Raw genomic sequence first — 27344 nt, 5'->3', positions numbered from 1 at the left:
TTGTAATCATGTGTTTGAGTTCAAACAATTTAATATAATCAAGTTTTGCACCTGCTAAAAATCTAGTTTATACCAGTTTTACCAAACTGGGTTAATGCGCAGCTGCATGGTGGCATGATGGTTAGCAGTGCGACCTCACAGGTAAAATACCATCTAGAAGGTCTGGGTTCAATTCCGGCTTGTCCCAGGCCTCTCGCTGTTTGGAATAGAAGATATTTGGTGTTTTTGTTTGGTATTTGTTTACAACGCTCTCTCGTATAGTTTTTTTATTGTTCCATGGACAAATGTTATTTGTAAATGTTAATGTACCAGCATTCAGCAGGGCTGAGTTTTAGCACGTTTATTTAACAAATTTAAACAGACACAATTCAACACTGTAAAAAATATTTGTGTTACCGGGCAGCAGAGTGGTGTGTTGGTTAGCACTACTGCCTCATAGCTAGAATTGCTATCTGATAGTCTGGGTTCAATTCCACCTTATTCCAGGACTCTTGCTGTGTGGAGTTTGTATGTTCTCCCTGTGTCTGTATGGGTTTCCTCCCACAATCTGAAGACAGCAGGTTACTGGGGTTAGGTTAATTGGTCTCTCTAAATTGCCAACAGGTGTGAATGGTTGTCTGTGTCAGCCCTGGTGACCTGTACAGGGTGTACCCTGCATCTTACTGCCTTGTCAGCTGGGATAGGCTCCAGCCCCCACACAACCATGAAAAGGATAGGGGAAACTGACTGATCAAAAAATGTTTTATTTTTTCATGAACTATAAAAGATAAGTTTGTTCAATTAGAACATACAATTCAGTTCAATTGGATATGGAGTAGTGCTTACTTAACAGGCTGAGTTAAATGAACTGTTTCATTACTTAAAAAAATTAAGGCAAGGAGTTACCTTGGTTTTTTTTTTAAAGTAGATTCAACTTATCCGGGTTTACAGTGTAGGGTACTCAAAAGTAGAACAGGAGGCAGCGCCTTCAACTTTCAGGTCCCTCTTCTGTGGAACCAGCTCCCAGTTTGGATTTGGGAGACAGACATCCTCGCTATTTTTAAGATTAGGCTTAAAACTTTCCTTTTTAATAAAGCTTATAGTTAGGGCTGGATCAGGTGACCTCTTTTTACTCTGTTTATACACCACTCTGCATTTAATCATTAGTTAATATTAATCTGGCTCTCTTCCACAGTGTGTCTTTTGTCCTGTCTCATGATCTTGGACATTTTTATAAAATATATAAAGGTACAAGTAACTTTGTAGTATACATTGTTTCTATGCCTTACAAGCACAACTTGGCATTAAAAAGCAAACACAACCTCAGTGCATTCTGTGTAATGGAGTGGAACACATTTCATCCAAGTGATGAGGCTCATTTTCTGAGTACATCAGGCGATAAAAAAAACTTCCCTTCCCTCCGTCCGCTACACAAGCATGCATTCACACTAAAACCCTCTTAAGTTTCTGTTCACCTGGGAAATGCTCACCAGTTTTTTGCTATAAACCATCTAAGAGGCTAAAAAGATCCACAAAGCTGCATTGCAGTTATCTCGTGACTGTGAGCAGCCTCTGTCACATTGCATGTCGTCATTTCATTCATTATTAATATAAAAATATTGGAAAATTCAGTTTGAATATTAAAGAAACATGGGAGAATCACTAGCTGGGTATTTTTAAAATACTGCCCTCTTAAAAAATCAAAAAGAAGGAGCTTAAAATAGCATTAGATGTGCAAAAACACCACTATCGTGAGCACAGAGGAAAAAAGTATTTGATGAGAGTAAAATTACTAAATTTGTGCAGTTTAATTTGTAATGGGTTGTATTAAATTGCACAGGTGTTCCTAATAATGTGCTAAATGTGAGTGTGTCTGCAGACACACCAACGCTGACTCATCATTTCTTCTCATGGATGTTCCTGCAAACACAATGTACGGAGGTCTAATAATGACAAAACTACTAAATGAGTTCAAAACTGAGCTTACATTTAATTGGATGCAAGTCAGGATGTTTGGTGGAAAATTGACAGAAATTGATGGAAAAGCACATGAGTGGTCTGTGGACTGGTCTTTTTACAGATTTATCAGTCCAGCATTTCCTTTGTGTGTTAATGGAAAATCTGGGATGCTGTGAATCTGTCAGAAATATTCCGTGTTGAATAACTGCCACATTTTCTGAAAATGTCATATCTAAAAAAGATGCAAAATTTTGTCTAAGACACGCATCAGAACTTTCTACTGGTGTCCTATTACATGCATTTGCACCTGACTAACATCATGCAGATTCCTGGAAGCAGACTAGGTGAGAAAACACTGATCATCCAACAAACTACCAAGTGCACTTGAAAAATCAGGAATTTTATCACACTGGCTCCCCTCAATGGGCAAACCTCCTCTCCTGCTACTTCTGTGTGGTGATCGATACACTTTTTAAGGTACTTGACATCTAAGTTATTCCCAGAGTTGTTGTCAAATTCATATAATCCCAGACTGACAATGAGATAAGGCCTCTTTAGGGACCATACCATCACTCATTCCTCTTGTAAGTGAAGTTATGACTCTGCTTGATGTTTGAGTTCATTGCAATCCTGCAATCCTGCAGCCCTATACTTCCCTAATGGTACTGTGTGATGTGGATCTAAACATCTTCAGTAGTGGTTGGAGGAGTTCCCATGGATGTTATGGGCTATTTTACATTGAGGAAGCTAGACATTTTTGCAATCTAATATGCCATGACCTCATTATTATTGCTTATGCTTATTTTTTGTGTCACAAGTTCCAAACTAACAAGCATAAACAAGGTGCATGATACTTGGAAAGAAAACAAGATGAGTAGTATTCTTCTGTCAAATGACCTGCCACTCATGCCAACTATTTCTCGTAACCGGAACCAATAACCACTCTTCCATCCACAGCAATATACAGCCCACTCCAGCCATTGACTGGTTCCTTTCCAACAGCAGATTTGTCATTAGTGAACTTAAGTAGCGTGAGACATTTACCTCGTGTAAGAGGGAGAGAGAGGCTCGCCTGCACAGCTCAGCCTGTTACAGCAGACGGCAGCTGTCCGACCTGCGCTGTCACATATGGTTGATACCCCATGATGCAACTGGGCCAATTAAGGGCATCCCATGAGAGCATTTGGCATCTTGTGTGTTTACTGAAAGCACACATGCACACATACTGTAGTATCTAAGGTGATTCTGACAGATTTCTTGACAGCATCAGATGGAAATCAGTCAGCGTTAGTAGGTGTAAATATGAGACGGAAGATTTCAATTCAATTCAATTTTATTTATGTTATATTATTATTTATATTTATATCACTTAATCACAACAAACAGTCGCCTCAAGGCACACTATACTGCGAGGTAAAGACCCAAAAAGGCCTGACAGAACCAGGCTCAGGGAGAGGCAGTCATCTGCTGTGACTGGTTGGGGCTGAGGGGAGAGAGACAGAACAAAATACATGCTGTGGAAGAGAGCCAGAAATTAATAATAACTAATAATTTATAATGGGTAAACAATGGGTCTTTAAAGTTCAACAGGGTGCTCACTGTAGTTTTTTTGGGGGGGTGAGGGTGTTGTCTTTTTTGAACACTTTTTCAACTGATTCTGGACTACTCTCCCTCCTCAACCTCCTTGATCTGAGTGTGACCTTTGACACTGTCTCCCACAACATCTTCCTCAATATATTATCTTCTATTGGCCTCACCCACACCCCTCTTGACTGGTTCCGTTCTTATCCCACAGGCCGCGCTCAGTTCATCCAGCTTAAGTCTTTTAAATCCTTCTTCTTCTGTAACTTCAGGTGTGCCTCAAGGCTCTGTCCTGGGACCCCTCCTTTTCATCATTTACCTCCTTCCCCTTGGCAATATCTTCCGCAAATTCAGCATCCATTTCCATTGCTTTGTGAATGACACCCAGCTCTACTTATCCACCAAACCTAACTCTTCCCTCCCACCCTCCTCCCTTACCACCTGCTTATCTGAAATCAAATCCTGGTTCACCTCAAACTTCCTGAAATTAAACAGCAACAAAACTGAGTTCCTCTTTGTTGGAACAAAATCCACCTTATGCAAAGTCGGCAGTTTCTCCCCCATCAGCGACAGCCCCTCAGTTTCCCCCTCCCCTCAGGTTAAGAGTCTGGGTGACATCCTTGACAGCACTTTATTTTTCCACTCCCATATCAATAATATTACCTGGTCTGCATATTTCCACCTACAAAACATAAATTGTCTCCGCCCCTCCCTCTCCCCATATACCACCTCCATCCTTGTTCATGGTCTTGTTACCTCCCGTATTGATTACTGTAACTCTCTTTTATTTGGCCTCCCTCACAAATCCCCCAAGAAGCCTCAAATAGTTCAAAACTCAGCCGGTCGCATTATCACCCAAACCCCCTCATTTCACTACATCACCTCAGTCCTACAGCAGCTCCACTGGCTTCCAGTTAGATTCAGAATTCTATTCAAAATCCTCCTGTTTGCATTCAAGGCCATCCACAACCTTGCCCCTCCTTATCTAACCGAACTTCTTCACATCACCTCCTCCTCCTGCACCCTCCGGTTTTCCTCTTCTATTTGCTTTACTATGCCCACTGCCCACCTCAGGACCATGGGGAACAGAACTTTCTCCCACTCTGCTCCCCATCTGTGGAACTCTCTCCTACCAGACATTCACAATATTGACTCTCTTCATGTTTCAAATCATGACTCAAAACTTACCTGTTCAAGATTGCGTACTGACCTTAGTTCCTTTGGTCATCTTAGTTTCTGTTTGTGCTTCATGTGATTTGTTTGTTTAACCCCTGTAAAGTATCCTTGGGTTTCATGAAAGGCGCTTACAAATAAAATGTATTATTATTATTATTTACTTACATTTGTGTTTTTAGATCCTCTGCAATGACAGAATTTCTCTCTAATGATTGCTGTAACTCTAGTGAGTTCTTCTGAACCTTAATTTGATGTCCTGAGGTGAGTATCTAAGATTTCAGACTGAGGGTTGGATACTTTGGATGCTCTCAGGAGGTTACAGTATGCGAGAGGGTCACCAGATGTCAAGCAGTCAAAGATTCAGATGATCTGAGCAGCTTTAGTGCAGCCCTTAGACCTGATATGCATAGTGCAGTAGATACAATGTGGTGGCATCAGCGTGAAGCATGGTCTCTTGCTCCAGTGGAGTCTTTCCACTCCCAGGCGCCCCATTAACCCTTTATACAAGCTAATGAGCGTTCCTGGGGGAAGCTCACAGAGGGAGACACTATTTTTATTCCTTTATACTAAGACAGCTCACTGTTATTTATTTGCTTCACTGAAGTTTAATCTGCTCACTATTTTGATTCATTCTGCTGGTTTTCTTGGATGTATCATGATTGTTTTTTTGTTTTTGTTTTTTTTGTGGGAGAATATGATTCCTTTCTGACAACTAGATTGAAAGATTGAAGCCTCCTTCTTGCTTGTGTGTTAAGTAGCTGGACTTCAGATGCAGTTAGCTTAGCTTATCATTAAGGCTGGATGCAGGAAACAGCCAGCCTGGCTCTGTTCTAAGATTAAAAATAAATAAATATAACTCCATGAGAAACAGGTTCATAAACAAAATTTTAATTGCATTTTTTTTTCTTGCCTAAAGCGAAATAAAAACATTCAGAAAAAAAAATCTTGACTGAGGTTCTCATATTTCATGCATCTAACACCATCACAAAGTCCCAGTTCATAAACTACCCATATAAAGGGCCATGAAAGGGTGTTGCATGTAAAATTGCAGCAAATAGTTGACTGATCAAGTAGATGATTGACTGAGTGACAGAAAACAAATCCACGGCTACATTTTGGTCATCCTAGACATGTTTGTCAAAATTCAGGCTTAAAAAGATGATGCCTTGGTTTTAGCTTCTCCAGTGGATGAATTTGCTACTTTCTTTTAGTCTGAGCTGATTTTCTGTTTTCATCAATGCTTTTTTCATCTTGAATTGTAAACTGTGACTGATTATCACCATTTTCTGTCATGTTGGACAGCAAACAACAAATTAGTCAATAGAGGAAAATACTTGGTAGATTAACACTAATTAGAACAATAAGAAATAAATAAGCTGTAGTTCTAGAGCCATATAATTTTAATTCTAATGTCCTAATGAGCAGTTATGTAAATTGTGTAGAAATCTAATCAAAACATAACTAGTTTGATATTGCCATCTGTGTTACTAAAGATGCAAACCAAACGTATAATAAATATACGAAAGGTGGAGTTTTCTGCTAAATGTTAGCCAGTAAACATATAATAATTTATTGCATAAACATTACGGTTCATCATTATTTTGAAGACCGAGCACTCAGCAGCAGACACGCATGCGTCCTGGCTCTGGGCAGGCAGTGGGATGTAGCGCCGCTGCTGTGGTTCAGTGCGCCCCGAGCATCCAGAGCGCACGGTTACAATGAGCTTCTCCATCGGTCCGACTGAGAGCCAGCGTCAGTACCGACCTCCGAGCAGCAGACACACCGCCACCGACACCAGCTCCGTCCGCCCGCAGCAGGATGCCCGGGGGAAAGAGAGGGCTTGTGGCACCGCAAAACACTTTTCTGGAGAACATCGTCCGGCGTTCAAGTGGTGAGTCCGCGCGTCGGAGCTTGTTTTGGATGTGGTTTTACCAGACCGCTTGGACTCGGGCTTTGCTGGTGTACGATGTGTGTGTGTGTGTGTGTGTGTGTGTGTGTGTGTGTGTGTGTGTGTGTGTGTGTGTGTGTGTGTGTGTGTGTGTGTTTATATCTATGCAGCCAGGAAGGTTTGGATAAAGTCACTTTATACCTGCATTTATTAGGAGTGTACTCCCTGTCTAAGGCAACATGGACGTGATACGTCAAGTAGAGTTTAGCTGATGCCGGTCAAACCTAAGCTGCAAAGCAGAAGTAAACAGATAATTTTAGGAATGAGATTTTTTTCCTATCATATCGAATATCGTTTGCGTCAAGCACCCTCAACAGTTATAGTTTACGCAGCGCCTTTAACTTTTCACGATGAATTTGTGAGTTTATGCGAGACCAAAGACGGAGGTAATTGTTGATTAGTTTTTTGGTCATTATATTGGCATTTTGTTATACGTTTATTTGTAATAAACTCAAGCCATCTGACCACCGTTAACTTCTCCTCGTTATTATTATTATTATTATTATTGCATTATTTTAATTGGGAAACAGATTAAACCGACTACACGAAAGCTTTTAAATTTTTAATGGCTGTTCCGTCATTATGTAATACTGTAGAGCTGCGTTTGGTTTGTTAAAACGAAATGAACGATATGCTGGGGTAAATAATAAATAGCTGCTTCCTTTTTGTCCCTCCCTTACTTTAAGTATTACTCAGCATTATTGTTGACTGTCTTTTCCCCTTTTTGTGTTCTTTGATATTTTCCCCTCAATCTTTGCTGTAAACTGCGCCTACACTTGTCACGGGTCTGAAAACGCGTTCTCCCCTCTGTTAGATTGATTGCTTTCCTTTATTTTCCCAGAAAAGTCTGCGGAGTAATTGGCCGGAATGAAAGCAGAGGTTGTGGACTGAGGTGGTTCAGCCTGGGTTCCAGAAAGGCGTTTCTGTCTCTGCACTGTAAACCCAGATTTTGATTCCACTTAAAAATATTGAGTTCATTTTACTTAAAATTGCCTACAATGTGAACATTACTTGTTAATGCTGAGTAGACTGTACTTTTTGATGGTCTATCTTATTGTAATCATGTGTTGGTAAATGGTAAATGGACTAGCTCTTATATAGCGCTTTTCTACTCAGTATGAGCACTCAAAGCGCTATTACAACATGTTTACATTCACCCATGCACTCCCATTCATACAAGCACTTCCATATGTACTAAGCTAAGTGCTTTTTTTTCTTCATTAACTATCATTCACACACATTCATACTCCGACGGGATGGTCGGAGAGCAACTTGGGGTTAAGTATCTTGCCCAAGGATACATTGGCATGTAGCCTGGAGTAGCCAGGAATCGAACCGCTGACCTTCTGATCAGTAGGTGAGCTGCTCTACCTACTGAGCTACAGCCACCCCAAATTAAGTTGTTGAGTTCAAACAACTTAATATCATCAAGTTTTGCACCTGCTAAAAATCTAGTTTATACCAGTTTTAACAGAGTGGCTTAATGTTCAGCTGCATGGTGGCATGATGGTTAGCAGTGCTACCTCACAGGTATATTGCCATCTAGAAGGTCTGGGTTCAATTCTGGCTTGTCCCAGGTCTCTCGCTGTTTGGAAAAGTTGACATTTGGTGTTTTTGTTCACAACGCTCTCTCGTATAGTTTTTTTTATTGTTCCATGGACAAATGTTATTTGTAAATGTTAATGTACCAGGATTCAGCAGGGCTGAGTTTTAGCACGTTTATTTAACAAATTTAAACAGACACAGTTCAACACTGTAAAAAATATTTGTGTTACCGGGCAGCATAGTGGCGTGTTGGTTAGCACTGCTACCTCACAGCTAGAATAGCTATCTGATAGTCTGGGTTCAATTCCACCTTAGTCTGGGACTCTTGCTGTGTGGAGTTTGTATGTTCTCCCTGTGTCTGTGTGGGTTTCTTCTCACAATCTGAAGACATGCAGTTACTGGGGTCAGGTTAATTGGTCTCTCTAAGTTGGCCACAGGTGTGAATTGTCTGTGTCAGCCCTGGTGACCTGTATGCGGTGTACCCTGCATCTTACTGCCTTGTCAGCTGTAATAGGCTCCAGCCCCCACCACCCCCACACAACCATGAAAAGGATAGGGGGAATTGATTAATCAAAAGACATTTTATTTTTTCATGAACTATAAAAGATAAGTTTGGGCAATTAGAACATACAATTTAGTTCAATTGGAAATGGAGTAGTGCTTACTGAACAGGCTGAGTTAAATGAACTGTTTCATTACTTAAAAAATTTAAGGCAACGAGTTACCTTGGTTTTTTTAAGTAGATTCAACTTATCTGGGTTTACAGTGTTGTTGTTGAAGTTGAAGAAACACTTGCTGTAGTGTCTGTCGTGGTTTTTTTTTTTTTGTTCTTTTTAAGAAGTCACACAAGAGACTTGCTGGGATGATGCACGTAGCAGAAGATGTCGATGTTGTGCTGACATTGTTCTTTGGCCTGTCAGCTGCTCCATCCCTCAGGAATGGTACTTCATAGGAATGACGAACGGAAAACAAAATCTATCATAAACTGTCTTAGTAAGGCATTGGACTGTCACATGTCACAGACAGCTTCAGTACACCTCAGCACTGATTCTCTGACGTTCTGCTGGAGGGCTGGAATAATTTTCTTCCAAAGATATTCATTTGAAATGTTAATTATGATGCTGGAGAGTTCTGTCGCATAGGTCCAAAAGCGCCCATTGTTATTCAACTGTGGCGGTCTGGCGACTGTGAAAGCCTTAGCACATGGTGTGCATCATTTTCAGATTTGGTGTTCACTCATGCCCTATAAAAGTGAGCGTGGTCATCCATAACATTGACCACTCCACCAGTGTAGAAATGTTTCATCACAGGATAAAGGTTGCTGACCTGAAAACACACCAATCACTCTTCCTTCTAGGGGGCAAGCGGAGCCAAACCACATCAGCAAAATACCAATGGCAATGGATCCCTGTACTATTGGGGTCAAAGGGTTCAGGTTTTTCCTTTCATTCGTCACCTGTCTGGTCTGTAGCTCGCACCAGAGGAATGCATGATGTGTATTGGGTTTCGCAAAGATGTAGAGAAAGTTCCAAGTATTATAAATATGTAGTCCGAGTGTTCATCTCGGTCTGCTCAAATATAATTTCTGCCTGTTTCAGACACTGTCATGAATACATTGGTCTCTCATTGGAAGGGATATTAACTTCCCCCAAATCAGAAGCAGGTTATCAATAAAACAATCTCTGCTTCCTTTGCATCCAGTGACAACAACAGAGCAATTACGAGCAATTACTTATTTATTATATACAGAATGTACTTCAATCAATATTCATTGATTATTAAGGAAGTCAAGTATTCTTAAGTCCCCAACAAAATGTTGCTCCAGGCAAACAGAAACCAACCACAACTGGAGATGAAGGCATTAGTCAGCAGAAAATAAATGTTATCATTTGAGTTATTTTTTCAGAAATGCTAGAAGAGCTACCCATCTTTACAAATATAAACTTAAATTTAAATGAGGACACCAACTGGAATGTGTTAACGTAGGCCTTCGCTGAATACTGGTGGGTATACAACCCCAACAGAATGCAATGATTTGCAAATCTCATAAACTCATATTCACAACATATCAAATGTTTAAAGTGAGAACCTGTACCACTTTAAGAAATTTGGGACAAAGTTGGGACAAGTTAATGTTTATTGCTGTTTAGCATCCCCCCCTCTTCTCTTAATAATAGACCATGAAGTTATTGGAGCTGAGGAGAGCAGCTGCTGGACCTTTGGGAGTCCAGAGGACGCGGTGTCCATGTTTTCCAAAAAGAATTTCAAATTTCGACGTGTCTGACCACAGAACAGTTTTCCTACTTTGCCTCAGTCCATTTTAAATGAGCTTTAGCTCAGAGAAGATGGTGACGTTCCTGAATCATGTTCACATATGGCTTCTTCTTTGCATTACAGAGCTTTAATGTGCATTTGTGGATAGCACGATGAACTGTGTTCACAGACAGTGATTTCTGATTCTGCTGACAGAATCATGCCTGATTTTAATGCTGTGCCACCATGTTACCTGTTAACATAATTAGTAGCAAACTGTTCCTCCAGCTGTTTCCTTTACTTTTCCAGCCTTTTGTTGTCCCCGTGCCAACTTTTTTGAGACACGTTGCTGCCATGAAATTCAAAATGAGCTCGTGTTTTTTAATTAAATATTAAAATGTCTAATTTTAAATATGATTTGTTTTCTGTGTTCTATTGTGAATAAAATATGGGTTCATCTTCTACTGCTGGCTGCGCCCTTTAGGGGTCGCTACACCCTGCCCCTCGCATCCTCTGTCACACCAACCCTTTGCATGTCCTCATTCACTAAATCTGTAAATCTTCTCTGAGGTCTTCCTCTTTTCTTCCTGCCCAGCAGATCCATCCATCCATCCATCCATCCATTTTCCTCCGCTTGTTCAATTCAGGGCTGTGGGGGGGCTGGAGCTTATCCCAGTTGCCATAGAGTGAGAGGATGCATACACCCTGGACATATTCAACATCCCTGTCCAGTATATCCACTGTCCCTCCTCTGCACATGTCTAAACCATCTCAGCCTTGCTTTTCTAACATTGTCTCCAAATTGCTCCACTCTTCACCCTCTCTATGGCTGCCCTCACTTCCTTTTTACTGATCCTCTGCACTTCCTGATTCACTAAGTGTCCTCTTCTGGCTGTTCTCTTTTCTATCTCATTTTCTTCATTCATGAGCTCCTCAGAATACTCCTTCAAGCTTCTCAGCACACTCTTGTCTCTCGTTAGTATATGTCCATCTCTATCCTTAATTATCTGAACCTGCTGCACATCCTTTCCAGCTCGATCTCTCTGCCTAGCCAATCGAAACAAGTTTATAAGATCTGCAATTCATTGCATTTGCTTTATTTATATTTTTCACAGCGTCCCAAGATTTTTGGATTTGGGGTTGTATTTCCAGTTGATAGTCCAGCACTGCTAGGTGCTTCCTCACCTTTTTTTTAAAAAGATGGCTAAAACATGTTGGTAGGACGAGGTCTTACAGGTCAACAAATTTGAAAACCTACATTTCTTTTTATATAAATGTAAATGTATTCCTTCACTTGGCTTTTTCATTGGGTCTTTAAATTAGATTTAAAGGTCTCATAGCTTGTCTCAGAAAATGAAATCAGAGCAGTTTACTCAGGAATAATCTATTAAAACTGGGCTTTAATAGAGTCCAACATTCCTTCAGGCGGCCATACTGGTTGAACCTCAGTTCAGCTAACTACTCGGTTCTGATGAAAGAGGAGAGCAGGAAAAGGTCAAGATGATTCAAAGTTTTTTTTTTTTTTTTGTGTTGCATTAAGTCCTAGTCAGCACTTTAATTTCAAAGGCTGCAGTCATCAGGTTTCAAGCTTGAAACAAGAGGGTGATAAATTAAGTAACTCCTTTTCCCTTTTGTGCTGAAAACTCTGTTAAGTAATTGTTTGGAAAGAGACGCAGCGGACAGATGAGGCTGATAATGTTCTGGATAGTTCTGACCATCTCACAGCTTATCCATAATGCTCTGTGGTTTTGTGATTTTATCAGCACCACCAGCACACAAATGTTAGGCCCATTTGGGATGATGAAAAGTGGATAAGTACAGGCGAAACCTGTATTTTTCAGTTGCATTCATAGTGTCAACAAGAAGTCTAAGATATATTAGCATCCCATAAATATTTTCAATTGTTAATTTGTTAGATTGTTGGTTTAGACACATGAGACTCAGCATGTCAGAATCAGAATCAGAATCAGAATCTTTATTGTCATTGTACACAGAAGTTGCACAACGAAATTTAAAATGCATTCCTTTCTAGGTGCCTCAGACAATAAATAATAAAATAATAAAAATATGAGTGATTAAAAATGATTACTAAAATACAGTGCACAATAGTAAATTAAGACGAATCTAGCCCCAATACACACACCAACGCACGCACACAGTCAGCACTACCACCCCACATCACTGTCCAAACCACACAGAGTTCAGTTCAGTGATAGCCCTGGCATAAAAGCTGTTCCTCAGTCTGTTTGTTCTGGCCTTCATTGTCCTGAAACGTCTGCCTGATGGCAGTAGCTGAAACAAGGAGTGTCCAGGGTGTGAGGGGTCCTGGAGGATGTTCTGTGCCCTCCTCTGGCAGCGGGCATTGAACAGTTCCTGGAGGGAGGGCAGGGGACAGCCTATGATCAGACCTGGCTTCATTTTCATCAGAGTTAGCGGAAGATTTGAGGCTGAACCATGCTTCTCTGTGCTGAGCAAAAGTGAACTTGCACTTGTAAATACATGGAACTGGAAATGATTGCTGCATGTATGTAATCACCAACCAAATCTGATAAAAACACTGAGAAATCTGCATTTCCCCTGAAAGGTGCTGATTTCAGTGCAGCATTCTGCACTCACCTTAGCTATTTTTTTCTTTTTAATCAAAACTGGTAATTTGTTCTTACAGTCTAAAAAGAGCCATTTAAGTTTTTCCTACAACATACATGAGCATTTCCACTTTTGAGGACCAAAAAATCCGTGTTGGGAAGCAGGTGGGCCAGAGGTTATAAACACCCCTGACTGTTGCCTGGGACAGTTTGATTCTCATTTGGTGCATCTTTTATATTTTGCTTTCATTTCCTGTTTTTTTTTTCATTTTTAGGTTTGGTTATATTTAAACAAAATTAGCTGGTTGGCTTTAGGAGGTCTGCCTCATCTGCGTGCCAAAACCAGCTCACATTCTGCATGCAGTTAGTCACACAGCCACTAGACATCCCCTAGCTTTAAAATGTAACTATAGATTGTAGTGCAGTAACACAAACAATCTACGCAATCAAGAATGGGGAGGAATGTTTCCAGCTCATCTGCTGTTGTGGCCTGGTGATAGAGAAATAATGTCTCTGCTGGACTCCAGAGATTCCAGGCTGTACTGGATTTGAAAAACTGTTCCACTGAATCCAGGAAAATGGTTACAGTCAAGTATATTTTATTAGTGCAGTAGGACAAAAATGTGTGACGGGGGACATAAAATCAGAGAAAAAAATCATTTAAAAATCACTAAAACCAGCCCCAGGTAATACTTTGATTGCCAGCCTGCTGCTATGAAGATACTTAATATTATAAAAGGTCACTCATCCCCCTTTGAAGGTACTTGCCATGTACAAATGCCATGTATATCTTTTTGCAGTATATATGTGGTCACATGATCATTGGAAGGCATTCAGCAAATAAACAGAACAGTTTTTTTTTTATATACTTTATTAAAAATCAAATATCACCCAGTCAGTGCTGTCCACTGCTGTTATAATAGAGGTTTTCCCCTGACTACAGCAAGAACATTTTTATGATAGCTATTTTTTTTTATCATTAGATGGCTGACTGGTGAAATCAATCGAGTGTGCTGCTGCAGGGTTTTACTCATCAGTCTGTAAATGCCCGAAAGAGCTGCTGACACACCTTCAACAACTCATCCGCTTGTGTCTCACCACAGAAGTGTTATTGTCTTCTCAGAGCTTAAATGCTGTTTCACACAGTTTTCCTCTCCGTTATAAACACAGAGAGGTGGAAACACTGCACTGCTGTATAGATTTGGGGATGCACACAGTCTTATTTGATTGGCTGCTACAGTATCTTTTCATCCTAAAAGTCGGTCCTTTACCAGCCAACTATTTTTTGGAAGGGAGGAGGCTCTCTGAGTGATTACCTGCCAGAGTTACCGGGACAATATTTTTGGCAGGTGATGATGGGACATCAGTGGTTTTGCATGTTTTGGCTTGGTAATTACAAATTGCGTAATACTGCAGTTTTGTTTTTGACTTTTCAGACAACCAATGAGTTAGCTTTGTGTGTTTTACAAGAAGGATTTGCAAAGAATTAACCTTAAAAGGAACATTTTAGATAATTAGTAACTATTACAATAAACCTTTATTTACTTTGTTAAAATTATAATATTGTCATTCTGATCTGTAATCACCTGCTTTTTTATGGAAAGAGCCTTGAGAAATGAACCAATTTTTACTATTTTCTTGTTTGTGCATTTTGTTGGTGATTTCAAGGAGATACAAACATCTGAGATCTGATGCTTGTGGGATTTCCTTATACAGCTGCTGACTGATGTTTAGGTGTCTAAAACACACAACAGGAGAGTTTGGGAGATGTGATACTGCATGGCTTTACAATGAAAATATAATTTACTTTAAAAGATAATTTTGGCCCATTATGATCTGAATGTTATTTTTTCACGCATTCACAGGCATGAAGAGTGTTCATGGCTGTAATCAGCTATGAAGTTTGGACCTTGGAAATTTTTTTCAACACAGGACTAAAAATGTTTCAACAGCTTACCCTACAGCGCTGCTGATCGGGTTGTGTTTGGTGGGTTCGGTTGATGTATAATTTATGAGGAATGGTAACTGGTTGGGTTAGGTGCAAGGAGAGATTCATAGGCACAGTAGGGCCAGAGCCAGGAGGAAGTAGCTTCTTCCCTTGGGCTATTTTAATTTCAAGTGAAGGAATAATCACGTGTTTTATTATTTTGTTTTATTCTTCCATGGTTCTATATTCATAGTTGCTCCTGCAAAAGAGGGAAGCTATACAATATATAAAAATGCAATATAATTGACAGCTGAACAGTCATTGTGACTGTTCACATCTGTTAAACTTGAAAAAGTCTGTGACCCCCCCAAAGACAGACAGACAGACAAACAAACAAACAAACAGACAAACAAAGATTTAACACAATGGAGACTGGTTGACAGCATTCGTGGATGATAGTACATGAGATTTGTACAGCTAATTGTTAAACGGTCAAAACCTCCTGCATCGTTCTCCCTGGTGACCAAGCTATCACCATGCAGAATATATCAAATGAATTATTAATGTCTGTGTGGTTATAAAGGGAAAGGAGAAAGGGCAAGAAGCTGCTGGTGGTATTTTTCCTCTGGTTCTGCAGTCTCATCTATGCTACATTGTAGCTGTTGGCTAACTCATTCAGGTTGAACAAGGGGATTGGGGAGGTTTATGATTTTCTCACTTATTCTCATAGATTGTGTGTCTGAGGGAGACTGGGATCATTCTTGTTCATAAGGTTATGTCCACTATTCAGTCCTCAGTCTCGTTCTCTTGTGATGCATTCGTTTATCTTCATTTTGTTCTAATAAGTACAGGTTCAGGTTCAGGTGACTTTTCTACCTAAAAGGTTGTAACAAATATTCATGATACATCTTTAAATGTGGTTTTCTGTCCAACAAGCTGACAGATAAAGAAAATGAAAGCAGTCATAAACACAAACACAATATATAGCACACAGTAAACTGTAGCTTAAGACCCTAGAAAGATAGATGAAAGTGTAGGGAGATATGTATAGTATATCAACTATTTAGTAACAGTGAATAAACACGTGGGAGGAGAAAGTACCTAAATGTTTACCTTCAACTAATTTGAGTCAGTAATCTTTATAAAACATTTTGAGCTCTTTTTATTTTGCTTGAATTAAGGTTTGAATTTAACTCGCAGTCATTAAGCAAGTTTGATAGAATTCTAACTTTTAATGACTGCTCATTAGCTTTTTCCATAAGCTAGAGATGGGTCTGTTTAAATGCCACTATATAGCTGTTTTTTGTCTTCTTTTCTATTATTTGTATTTAGAGTAAAACAATCCACTATATATATGGGAGCTTGAGGGTCCTGCGCACTATCTTAGCTGTTCCTAGGACTGTGCTCTTCCAGACAGAGACCACTGCTGCCTTCACCCTCCACATCCCCTACCTCTTCTCTCAGCCCTTGCTTGGTGTTTCTTTAACTTCTCATGTTCCTTCTTCCTGTTGCTATCACTCGATATTGCTACATCTATCACCTGGTTGGTTAGCCATCACCAGTTTGTCTGTCTGAGTCGCTCTCAGGAGCTCAGTAAATTCCAGCGTGGTACCGTGATAGGACGCCACCTGTATGAAAAGTCCATTTGTGAACTAAATATTCCACATTTAGCTGTTAGTGGTGTTAGAACAAAGCAGAAGTGATTTGGGAATGACAGCAACTCAGCCACAAAGGGCTAGGCCATGTAAAATCACAGAGCGGGGCCAGTGCATGTTGAGGCACATAATGCCTGGAAGTCCAAGTTTGGAATCACATCACTCCCAGTTCCAGCAGTAAAGCTGGAAAAGTAAGAAAAAATAGGATTCATTTTGCTCCTTCTATTCATGCATCACTACCAATACTGTGCAATCCTTGTTTTTTGTGCTCAAAAACTCCACTGCAGCACAGTCATGGATAGAGCCTGGTCAGTTCTCTGCATACAGCTTATTTAGTGAGTCATAAGTACAATACAGTGGCAAAGAAAAAAAATTAAATTCTGCTTAAAGCCCCAGAAAACCTTGATCCGGCTCTGGTTAGGACCATTCAGAAAGTGGCATATTATAACCTGCAAATGTAAAGCCTGGTGTCTTTGTGCACATGTGATTAGTTTGGCCATGGATAGACTGATAGATGGATACACAACTTGGCCTAGAATGTTTTGCAATGACAAACCAAAAAGTCACAAGACAACTACCAAGTTCAGTGTTAAGATATTCATACTGCATCAGTGTTACTGAAATGCACAACGGGCTTTCCTCATTTCTCTGTTTTAGTAAGGCTGTGGACGCAGTTATCCATACCTCATCCTGACTGTCCCACACATTTCTATAACTAAGTGGAATTTAGTTATTCTTCACCAAAATATTCTTCCTAAAGTTCAGTTATTTTGAGAGCACCATCAGAGCAAACTGCTGTCCTGAAAAACATTGTTATGTGGCTCACACTGAAAGAGAGACACTTGACCATTTTGGCTTCCCTCCTGATTAAAGTTGTCTGGCACAATCTTTGAATTCATTAAAAAATGCTCAAAGGCTAAAAGTTCAAGACTGAATCTGCTCACATTACTGCTGCAATATCAGTACCCACTACACAGCAGCTGAAAACCATTACCACTGTGATTCGAAAATCATAACAGTCTGCTGACTTTTTTTCACAGAAAATCTAGACAATAATAATTGAGTGAAATGAAAGCATAGAGCCAAAGGATTGAGGTGATTCCGACTGACTGTCTAGAAGTAAGTCTTACTCAGCTCTTTATCCCAAAGGGCACAAATAAGACTGCAGCTTTTAAGTTCAGAGTTTTTGAAGTCTTACTCTAATACTCTACTGCATGTTACATGTTCGTTCTGTTATTGCTCGCTGTAATCGTTCCTCCTCATGTTGGCTGTGCAGTGTTTCCTCTTCAGCATGACTCTGCTGTTAGAAGTCTTTTCAAAGTTGGTCATTTTCATGTTAAAAAACCCTCTATACCTTCTGTTATCTTTACTGAAGGTCTGACACTTTGACTGGTGAAAGACTTCCCTCTGTTTAATAGCTTTGTAACACAAGTCAGTTTAAGCTCAAATTGGGGTTATTTATAGTGTGACAAAACCCAAATCAGTAGGAAAAAGTCAGTGTAATGGGTACAATCAAAGTTTATTATTATTTTAAGTATTTGTATAGGGAGGTATAAATAAGACTCAAAGTTAAACCATCTTAATCACCAGTTTTAACAATCAGAATGTGAACTGGAGTGTAAAATGTGCGCATCCTCTCCTTGAACCTCTTTCCATTAAAACTACAAACAGGACTCACCTTGACTCATCTTTGAACATTTTGACTTCATGAAGAGCAAAACTAAAAGTGACACGGCCAGTCTAACATGTCTTTATCCAGTCCTGTCCAGAAGCTAAGAAGCTTTGTAGCCTTTTATCTGTTATTTATATTTGATGCCCTGACTGGATCTGATGTTCTGTCTTTCCTGTCCATCCGTCAGAGACCAGCTTTCTCCTGGGAAACGCCCAGATCGTGGAGTGGCCCATAGTTTACAGTAATGACGGATTCTGCAAGCTGTCTGGCTTCCACAGGGCCGAGGTCATGCAGAAGAGCAGCACATGCAGGTACAAATTTTATATTATTACCAAACATTTAAAGTGGACCTGTTATCTTTTTACTTGTTTTCTGTCACGTATTTTCTGTTCCACTGATTGATACTCGTATTAAAGATATAAGACAGTGGGCGGATTATAGGGTGCATCAAAGTCCGGTATAAGATAAATAAATATTATTTTAAACCTCGAATCATGCAGCACTACTCTGTTTGAGTCCAAGAAGAAAATTATAAAGCTGGAAATAAGAATAGGTCTACTTTAAGGTAAATATAAATGCACATGTTGTTGTGTAATACAGCATTATTAGTTATGGTATGGTAATGGTGCAATAATCCAATCCCAGTTTATCTATAAATGCATTAAATTTCATCTTCACATTCGCACAGTTCTTTGCTGAATTTATAGTAGTCATATGTCTTATTTAGCTCCCGGGTTTATGCATTTTTAATGGTTTATTCTTCAGTGAAAGTGGGACTCATAAAAAACCAATATATTTTTACAAGACCAGTATATATATAAAACCACACCAGACTAGCCATTATGCATTGCTTTTCAGCTCAAACTGTCATTTTCAAAGTTCTCTGTTTAGCTGCAACAATCAGTTGTCTGTGTGGCTTTTTTAAATTCAGTTTCATCCATTATTTAAGCACTCACACATACACACATAGAAAAGATCTAAAAGTGGCAATTGGTTTGCACCTCCCTGATTCTTTCCTTCTATACTAAAGTAATACTACTCCCGAGACATGTTTACATGATCCTAACCCCTTGTGCACACAAAATTGTGCAGCTCAGCAGAGTCACAGTGGAAAAAAAAAAATCTTTCTTTGAAAGAGAGGGAGTAGGGAGAGGATGGCACACCACTCAGTGAGCGTCTGAAATGAATCCAATTTGGAGCTGTCAGGGGAGCTCTTCCCGGTCCACCTCGAGGACGGTGCCCTGCTTGCCTGTCAGTCAAGATGTTTTAAAAATTTGACTCCCTTTCCTCAGGCTGCTCTCAGATGTGACTGGGGGTGTCGGCCTTGACTAGCCTGCAGCTAAAAAGTCTCCTTTGGACACTGAGCTGAGTGAGAACAGAGATGCAGATTTATCCCTGCGCTTCCTGTTGCTCTGGGCCGAAGAGGACACTGAGACTGACAATGCACTCAATCGTGACACCGAGAGGATGAAGAGGCCGCTGAGAGCTTAAACTTACAGGCTGCTGCCAAAGTGAAGGAAGACAGCAGCCTGTTAACGGGGCTCAGAGCCATTAAAGAAAAAAAAAATCTTTTTACTGTGGTACAAAAGGTATGAATCCATAACAGTGGTGCAGATGTGTAGACATTTCACCCAAAATCATAATTGAAGGAAATCAGCCAACTGTAAATGGAAAAGGAAAAAAACAAACACAAAAAGTAGACTTTCACAAAAAGTGGAGGAGGACCTCTTCAACTGGGAATTGTACTGGAACCATTTAATGCTTCTGTCAGTTAATAAAATAACAAAATCTCTTATTCATAATTACAGACATATTCTTTTGGTAAGAGCCATCAAAGTTTGGGAACCGTTATAGTGGTTGGAAACCACTACCATTTCTTTTTTTCTTTTGAATTATCAGTCTGCATACAAAGGACCCAAATCTTAGGTGCCGTTTACACGAAGCCATTTTCACTGGAAACGGTGTCGTTTTGATGCGTTTCAGCCTTTCGTTTACACGATGGCGTTTCAGAAACGATCTGCGTTTACACGAGGACATGTGAAACGATGAAAACGATGTAGTTCCCATGCCAGGCCACAAGTTGGCGTTGGTTTTCTCTTTGCAAAGTTTGTTTACGCAAGACGCGCATGCGTGGAGTGACAGTAGGTAGTGCGGCAAATTGTTCATTACTTACAAAACGGCCAATATGAGAGGTTTTGTGTGGACCGATGATGAGGTTGGATCGCTGCTGCACACAACGCTGAATTACAAAACGGTAAAAACACAGGAAAAGCATAAGAAGCACTCGTGAATCCGCGAGTACTGTTTATCAGTTTGCGCGTGCGCGAAAAACTGGCCGTCGCAACCATAGTGCGCATGTGCGAGTCGAGCGTTTTCAAATCACCCCGGTTTCAAGTGTTTACACGAAAACGCAAGCCGGTGCGTTTCTGAAACGCTCCACTCTGGACCCCGTTTCTGAAACACATCGTTTTCACTCTGTTGTCGTGTAAACAGAAGGGCGAAACGCATCAAAACGACACCGTTGTCGTGTAAACGCAAGGCCGAAACGCATCAAAACGACACCGTTTCAAAATGAAAACGGTCTCGTGTAAACGGCACCTTAGACCAGTGCCTTACAAGCAGTGCACACAAAGCCCACTCAGAAAAAAACTGCAGACAATACACAACAAGATGCATTTCAAGAAAATGCTCACAGTGTACAGACAGCAACAAAACACCAACAGATAGTGCAAGTGTATTCTGGGCTTTTCTGTCCTTTGACATGTATATGTGGAAAGCCAAAGCCCATGAGAGCAGCAGACCCCAATACAGAACAGGAAAGATATCAAATTAATTAGCTTAAGAAGTGTGGGAAGACTAAAGCAGCTTTCGTCTGCCCACACCGATTCACCGATCGGATGGATAGAAAGGCCAGCAGAGCCATGAGATGATGTGGGGTGGCACTGGCATCAGCTAAACTAATGCTGTGCTTGATTTTTCACATTAGTTCCCTGAACTCTTTGCCGTTCTGTCTCTCTTCAGCTTGCAGTAAGGCTGGGATGAATTTTCCACTCTGCTTACTAATATCCCAGACATCACTGGTGATATTGGTGGAAAGCGGCATCCAGGTTTGCCCATTAGAGGTTAGGGGGTGGGTGTTAGCTGTCAAACCCCAGTTTCCACTCAGAAGTTTTTTGAAAATTTCAAAATGTTATATTCTTTGCAGAGTGGTGCGGTGGTTATTATCGTCGCCTCACAGCAAGAAGGTCCTTTCTGTGTGGAGTTTGCATGTTCTTCCTGTGTCTGTGTGGGTTCTCTCTGAGTACTCTGACTTTCTTCCACAGTCCAAAGGCATAGATGGGTTTAGGTGAATTGTCTCTGTGTTAGCCCTGTGATAGATTAGCGACCTGTCCAGGGTGCACCCAGCCTCTCTCAGTATGACAGCTCCTGTGACCCTGAATTGGATAAGTGGAAAAAAAGTGGACGGATTGTTGTTCTTTGCATTTCTAATGGAATGATGTTGAGATTTTAAAAATCCTCACTTGAAGTTTTTAGGTGAAGCTGCAAGAAAACACAAAAGAGCATGAATTCCTGTGCTCATCAAGCAAAAATTTCAAACAAATATCTAAAATACAATTTTATTTTCAAATGGTTGAAGGTCGACTGTACTGTGACAGTATAATCATAATTTAGTGACCCTGGCACTGAAATATTCAAACGTGTCTGGATGAACACTGGTGCAAGCTGCAACTTTACTTTCAAGTGGCAGGACAGGACCACAAAGCAGTAATTCCAGTCTACTTTTAACTTGAACTGCTCTGTGTTCATTGGATCTTGAAAACAGTGCAGCCTTTGGAAAATAAAGTGATATCTCAGGAGAAATAGATTAGCACTGAATAAAATGTCCTCAACCCTTTAAGGAATAATAACGGCCTTGGAGGGAAATATAGGTTCCACCGGTCTGCACTCACTTCACTGTGACCCCAATTTATCCTTCTGTTGCATCAGTTTATTCTATCAAACCAAACATAAAGAATAATATAGATGCTGTGGTAAGATAACACATTGACAGTACCAAATTAAAACATACAGTATGTGATATGTTCAGGGATACAGGGGCTATCAAAGGCTCGAAGGGGTCGGGTCAGTATTGATTGCTGCCTTTTCTCATGCTGCTGGTTTCCTTTCACAGTTTTATGTACGGAGAGCTGACAGACAAGAAGACCATCGATAAAGTCAGACAGACATTCGACAACTATGAGTCCAACTGCTTTGAAATCCTGTTGTACAGAAAGAACAGTGAGTGCCCACTTTAGTCATTTCTTGGTTTGTCTCGTCATCTTTTATGCATTTTTAACACGTGTGCGTTGCTAAAAGCCGTCTGCCTACATTGTTGTCATCATTTCTGTCATTGGATATTCTGTTGAGTTCAGTTAAAAACATTGTTTCCTCCTCTCCAGTCTCATGTTCAGTTACATTTTTGTATTTTGAAGTCAAGATTTTGCCACTTGATTATTTCTACTGATGTTTTTCCTTTTTCTTTTATTTTGGAAATACTTCTGTGCACATTGTTTGAATTCTATAATTTTTTAAAAAATTTATATGTCTTTAAGAAATCACTGCTCATATTACATAAAGGACAATAAATGGAGGGCAGATAAAGTTGGATAAAATGTAATAAAAATGTAAATATAGTCAGGTCAACCCGGAGAGATAAATGGGGGATGCTACTCTGCGGTGTAATGGAACAACAGTAGCGTGAGCAATATATACAAGATTAGTGTGTTGATAAATTGTTATGTGGCGCGAGCCGTCCTCAGAGATGAGGACTTAATTGCAGAGACCCAAACGATCAGCCATGTGAAAGTCAAAGAATGCTTTATTCACAGCGTGAAAACACAAAAACAGACATTCTGCAAAAGGGTCCAAACAGAAGAGTTCTGACAGGGTTTGGGAAATAGGGGGTGGGGGGTGTTAATGGGAGAGGAGAGTTAATGGGAGGTTCCAAAGATGGTTAACTTGCTAGTAACTGGGGAACCGGAGAGATTACTTGACAGTGTGTGGGATTCCTTTCCTGGAGGGGGAAACGGGGCGGCGTGCTGGCGTGAATCCAAAGTTCTGAGGTTATGGGAGGGCAGGCAGGTGACAACTGGAGAGGCGTGAGGAGATCCGATCCACAAACAGGCAGCTGACTCTGAGGTGAGGAGTGAAGGTCTCAATTGGTCCTCAAATACTGGGTCTGTGATGAGCTAATGGAATCCAGGTGTGACAGACTGCTGCAAGAGATGAGGCTCCGCCCAAGGGGAGGAGAACCAGCCCAACCCTAGCTCCCCCAGAACCTCACACACATCACGAGCCGTGACATAAGTAGGAGAATGGACAAACTGGACCAACAAAATTGTCTTGTGGTCTATCTTTGAGTGCAGAATGTGAGGTGAGCACTGGGCAAGGTGGAAGAAATGTTTTTAAAAAAGAGGGTGAATGAGGGGAATTCTTTATCCTTTTGATGAATTCTTTAGTTCCTTTTAGTGCACGAAGATTAACGTGTTCATCATCTGATGCCGTGCTGACTATGGTCTGTCTTCTTTATCTATTCTCTTCCTTCCGCTGCCCTCTTAAAAGCTGAAAGAAAATCAGTTTGACCTCTGACACTCTCACTTGTTTACCGCTGTCACAAAGTATGAAACCTGTCCGAGTGCGTGCTGGTTCAGTGGAAGGGTACAACTCAGCCTTTTGTACGAGCGACTTACAATGTTCACTCCTACAAAGTAGCTTGAATTTGATTGCTAACCAAGAAAGAGAGCTTATTTCTTTTCGTTTGATATTTCATTTTATTTTCATGCCAGAATGACTTATTTATTTATTTATTTATTTTAGTATTTCTAAATTCTCAAACATTTTCAAAAAAGAAAGTTTGGATTAAACAAAACTTTAAGGTACTAATTGTAACCTTATACAGAGTGCACTAAGCATAATAAAATCACTATTTTCTCTGAGCTCCCTGTGCCTTTTTCGGCACATATTCTCCTGCGTACACGTTTTATCGCTACTTGATCAGGCAAGTTGCTCCAAGCATGTTGGAGAATTTGCTGCAGTTTTTCTTGTAGATTGGTCCTCACAGAGTTGGTAGACTGATCTGTGAAGTTGATCAGGGATCTGTGTGGGGCCAAGCCATCTGTTGCAGGACTCGTTTTTTTTTTCTTCATGTTGCTGAAGATAATTCTTTATGACTCAGGCTGTGCAGTATTTTCCAGTTTATTTTGCAGTAAGATTTTTTTGACTGATCCAACACCTCCCTGATGGGATTGTGTAATAAGATACAAATGTGACTAAAAGTTTTGCACAGCGTTGGGACACAGTGGTTATTACACACTGTTGCCTAATTCAGTAGTTTTGTTTAAAAAAAAATGAATGTCTCTAAAATCCATTCTCAGCATACAGATAATAGATTAATAGTACATTTATTACATTTATTCTAATATCTGATACAGACTATTATAAAACCAACCAACCATAGTCAACGCAGTGGCACAAAGATTTATCTTCTGAGGTAGTCTTGATGCGGTTGCTTGGTTCTGATAATGGAGCACAATTAATGGCTAGATTATATTTGTGTCTGCCCTCTGTTAATTGTTTCAGCAAGCCCAGAGCAGCAATTTAGATGTGAAACCACAATAATCTAAGTGTCATTTCTTTCTGCAAAAACAGTATAGATGCCATGAAAGTTACTGCTGTAATATAATATATAATAGTACAGCAATGAATTTTCAGTTTCTTTTCCAAATGGCCAAAGGTTTATGGACACCTGAACATAAAACCCATATGTGGTTAATTCAAGCATTATGTAGTTGTGCACATTATTATAGGAAAGTAACCCCATATCTTTGTGTCTATTGTTTCTAAGTATGAAGAAGCAAAAAATTTCAAACCTAGTAAGGATTTGACGTTGGTTGTTCAGATGATGATGAGTTACATTTGCTAAGCATCGCGGGTGTCAAACCCTCAGTGGTATCACCGTCTCATTTCTTTATATCATTTTATAGTCCCTTTCTTTGGGGTTTTGGGCATTGCTAAGATTTTATGATGTCCTGTCACAGGAAGTCCTGTTTGGTTCTACATGCAAGTGGCTCCCATCAGGAACGAGAACGACAAGGTGGTTCTGTTCCTCTGCACTTTTAAGGACATCACCCTCTTCAAGCAGCCCATCGAAGACGAAACCACTAAAGGTGAGCGTTTCCGTGCTTTCGCTCAGAGCTTTCAAAAAGGAAGTCTGCACAAAAGTTTCTCTCCTTTTTTTGAAGATTATTTTGGGGTAACGGGTGCGTGGAGGATGGCGGCTGACCCGAAGTGTTGATAGATTTGAAAACCTGATGCTCCCAGTACATGACGATCAGCGTGATGTTCTGAGCCATTTAAAAAGATTATTCGTGCTTTGTTTCTACTTTATAAGACAGCAACACACTATGAAGAATTACAGCAGGGCATGACATGTGACAATGTGTGAGAGTGAACCAAATTAATACATGGCTGGATGCCACAGGATGTAATCTAATGCCAGTTGGCGTCTGATTGGACGTATAATTAAGTTTCTTCCGCCTCCTCCTTCAACAGCTTTTTTTTCTTTCTCTCCCGTCATCTTCCTATAGACATTTACACTCTTACATTTTTTTCTTTTCTTTTTTCCCTTGAAGTTCCCAAATATTTCCATCACCTCCTTCTTTATCTTCTGTAATCATCTTGTCTTTTTTCCTCTACATTTATTGTACTGATTTTCTCATCCATATCCTAGTTTTTTACCTTGCCTCCCTGTTCTTTCATCTTTTTCTTTGTGTCCTTCTCATTCTTTATTCTTCTTCTCCCTCTTCTTCTGTTTTATCTGGCACTTGTCTTTTCACTTAATTTTCCCTCGTCGTCTCTATTTTTGCTCATCATTCTTTTCATCCATGCTGGCACTGTGGATTGCAGTAGCAGTTGGTTGAATGGTCAACCACCTTTGTTTTAGACTGGAGCACCAAGTTCAGAAAAAATCTCCCCTGGCGCCGTCATGATGTTGACACGTGTGCTTTTACAAGAAGTGCCTCAGTGGAGGTCTATGAAAGTGGATACTCGAATTCATGTCCCCCTCAGGAAAAAACCCTTGATAACACTGATATTATCATTGATGATAACATTGATGATCTGTTGACTTATCAGTCAGTATGGTCTGGCAAAATTTGTAGTTTTTTATACACTTTGGTTTGTGCCTAATTATCGCCAAATGAATGTGATTTCTGTTAGTCTGAACTCAACTTTGTGTTAAGTTCCAATCGCTGTCCACCTCATCTTTCTACTTCCTTTGTCTCTTTGTACTGAGCTCTCTTCTCCTTCTCCTCCTCTGTCCTTTCTCTCACACTGAGAAGTCTCAGAAGATTAGTACTTGCTACAAATCTTTTTCCTTTCTTTTGTTTTATCCCAAGCTGCATGTGAAAAAAAACAAAACCCCCCAAAAGAACACGTCAAGTCTCCCTACAGTTTCCCTGCAAAGCTGTCAGGTTGTGTTTGACAAGGTTGTGATGCTGTCAGGAATCACAGGAGAAGTGGGTGCCGGTGTTATCCTCCATCCCCTGACTGATGTACAGTGTCAGCTTTCCGCCTTGGGAGTCGATTCTGGTGCTGCCATTCGGGTGTGTTTGCCCTTTGACAAGGATCCCGCACCCTTCCCCCCCTTCTGCTTATTAATATGCATGCACATGTAAACTGGTGTGTGCACATGCAGTGGTGTACTCCCACCTCCTCTCCCTGCTGCTAAGATCTGCCCACTGTTGTCATGTGTTTTTTAAATTAATTTATTATGTGTGCTCAGCAATGCGTGAAAAAGATAGGTTGAACATAAAATTGGATCCTTAAGTAGAGCCATTTGTCTTTAGTGTATTGACTTCTTTGTGATTTAGTTGTGGTTGCTGCATCTGACAGCGTGACAAACTTTGCCTAATATTTGACAAACCCTTACTTAGTGAGGTGTGAAGTTTTACACATTATGAGTATTAAACAAGTTGATTTTGTGAGGAAGGTAAATAACAAAAATCTGCTGGTATATAGGATGCTG

General features: G+C 40.2%; 1 protein-coding gene across 2 annotated transcripts in view; it reads left to right on the top strand.

Moving 5' to 3' along the window:
* Positions 1-6513: 6513 nt before the first annotated feature.
* kcnh5b (potassium voltage-gated channel, subfamily H (eag-related), member 5b) overlaps positions 6514-27344 on the top strand; it is a 170249-nt gene continuing 149418 nt past the window's right edge. For both annotated transcript variants that reach the window (XM_030718684.1, XM_030718683.1), the window contains exons 1-4: positions 6514-6586; positions 18468-18591; positions 22452-22558; positions 25357-25485. In XM_030718684.1, the coding sequence (XP_030574544.1) occupies positions 6514-6586; positions 18468-18591; positions 22452-22558; positions 25357-25485 (433 nt within the window). The remainder of the gene's footprint in view (positions 6587-18467; positions 18592-22451; positions 22559-25356; positions 25486-27344) is intronic.

Source organism: Archocentrus centrarchus, chromosome 22 (genome assembly GCF_007364275.1).
Source record: "Archocentrus centrarchus isolate MPI-CPG fArcCen1 chromosome 22, fArcCen1, whole genome shotgun sequence".
In the NCBI taxonomy this organism is placed as follows: Eukaryota; Metazoa; Chordata; class Actinopteri; order Cichliformes; family Cichlidae; genus Archocentrus; species Archocentrus centrarchus.
This window is presented reverse-complemented; position numbering and strand designations above follow the sequence as displayed.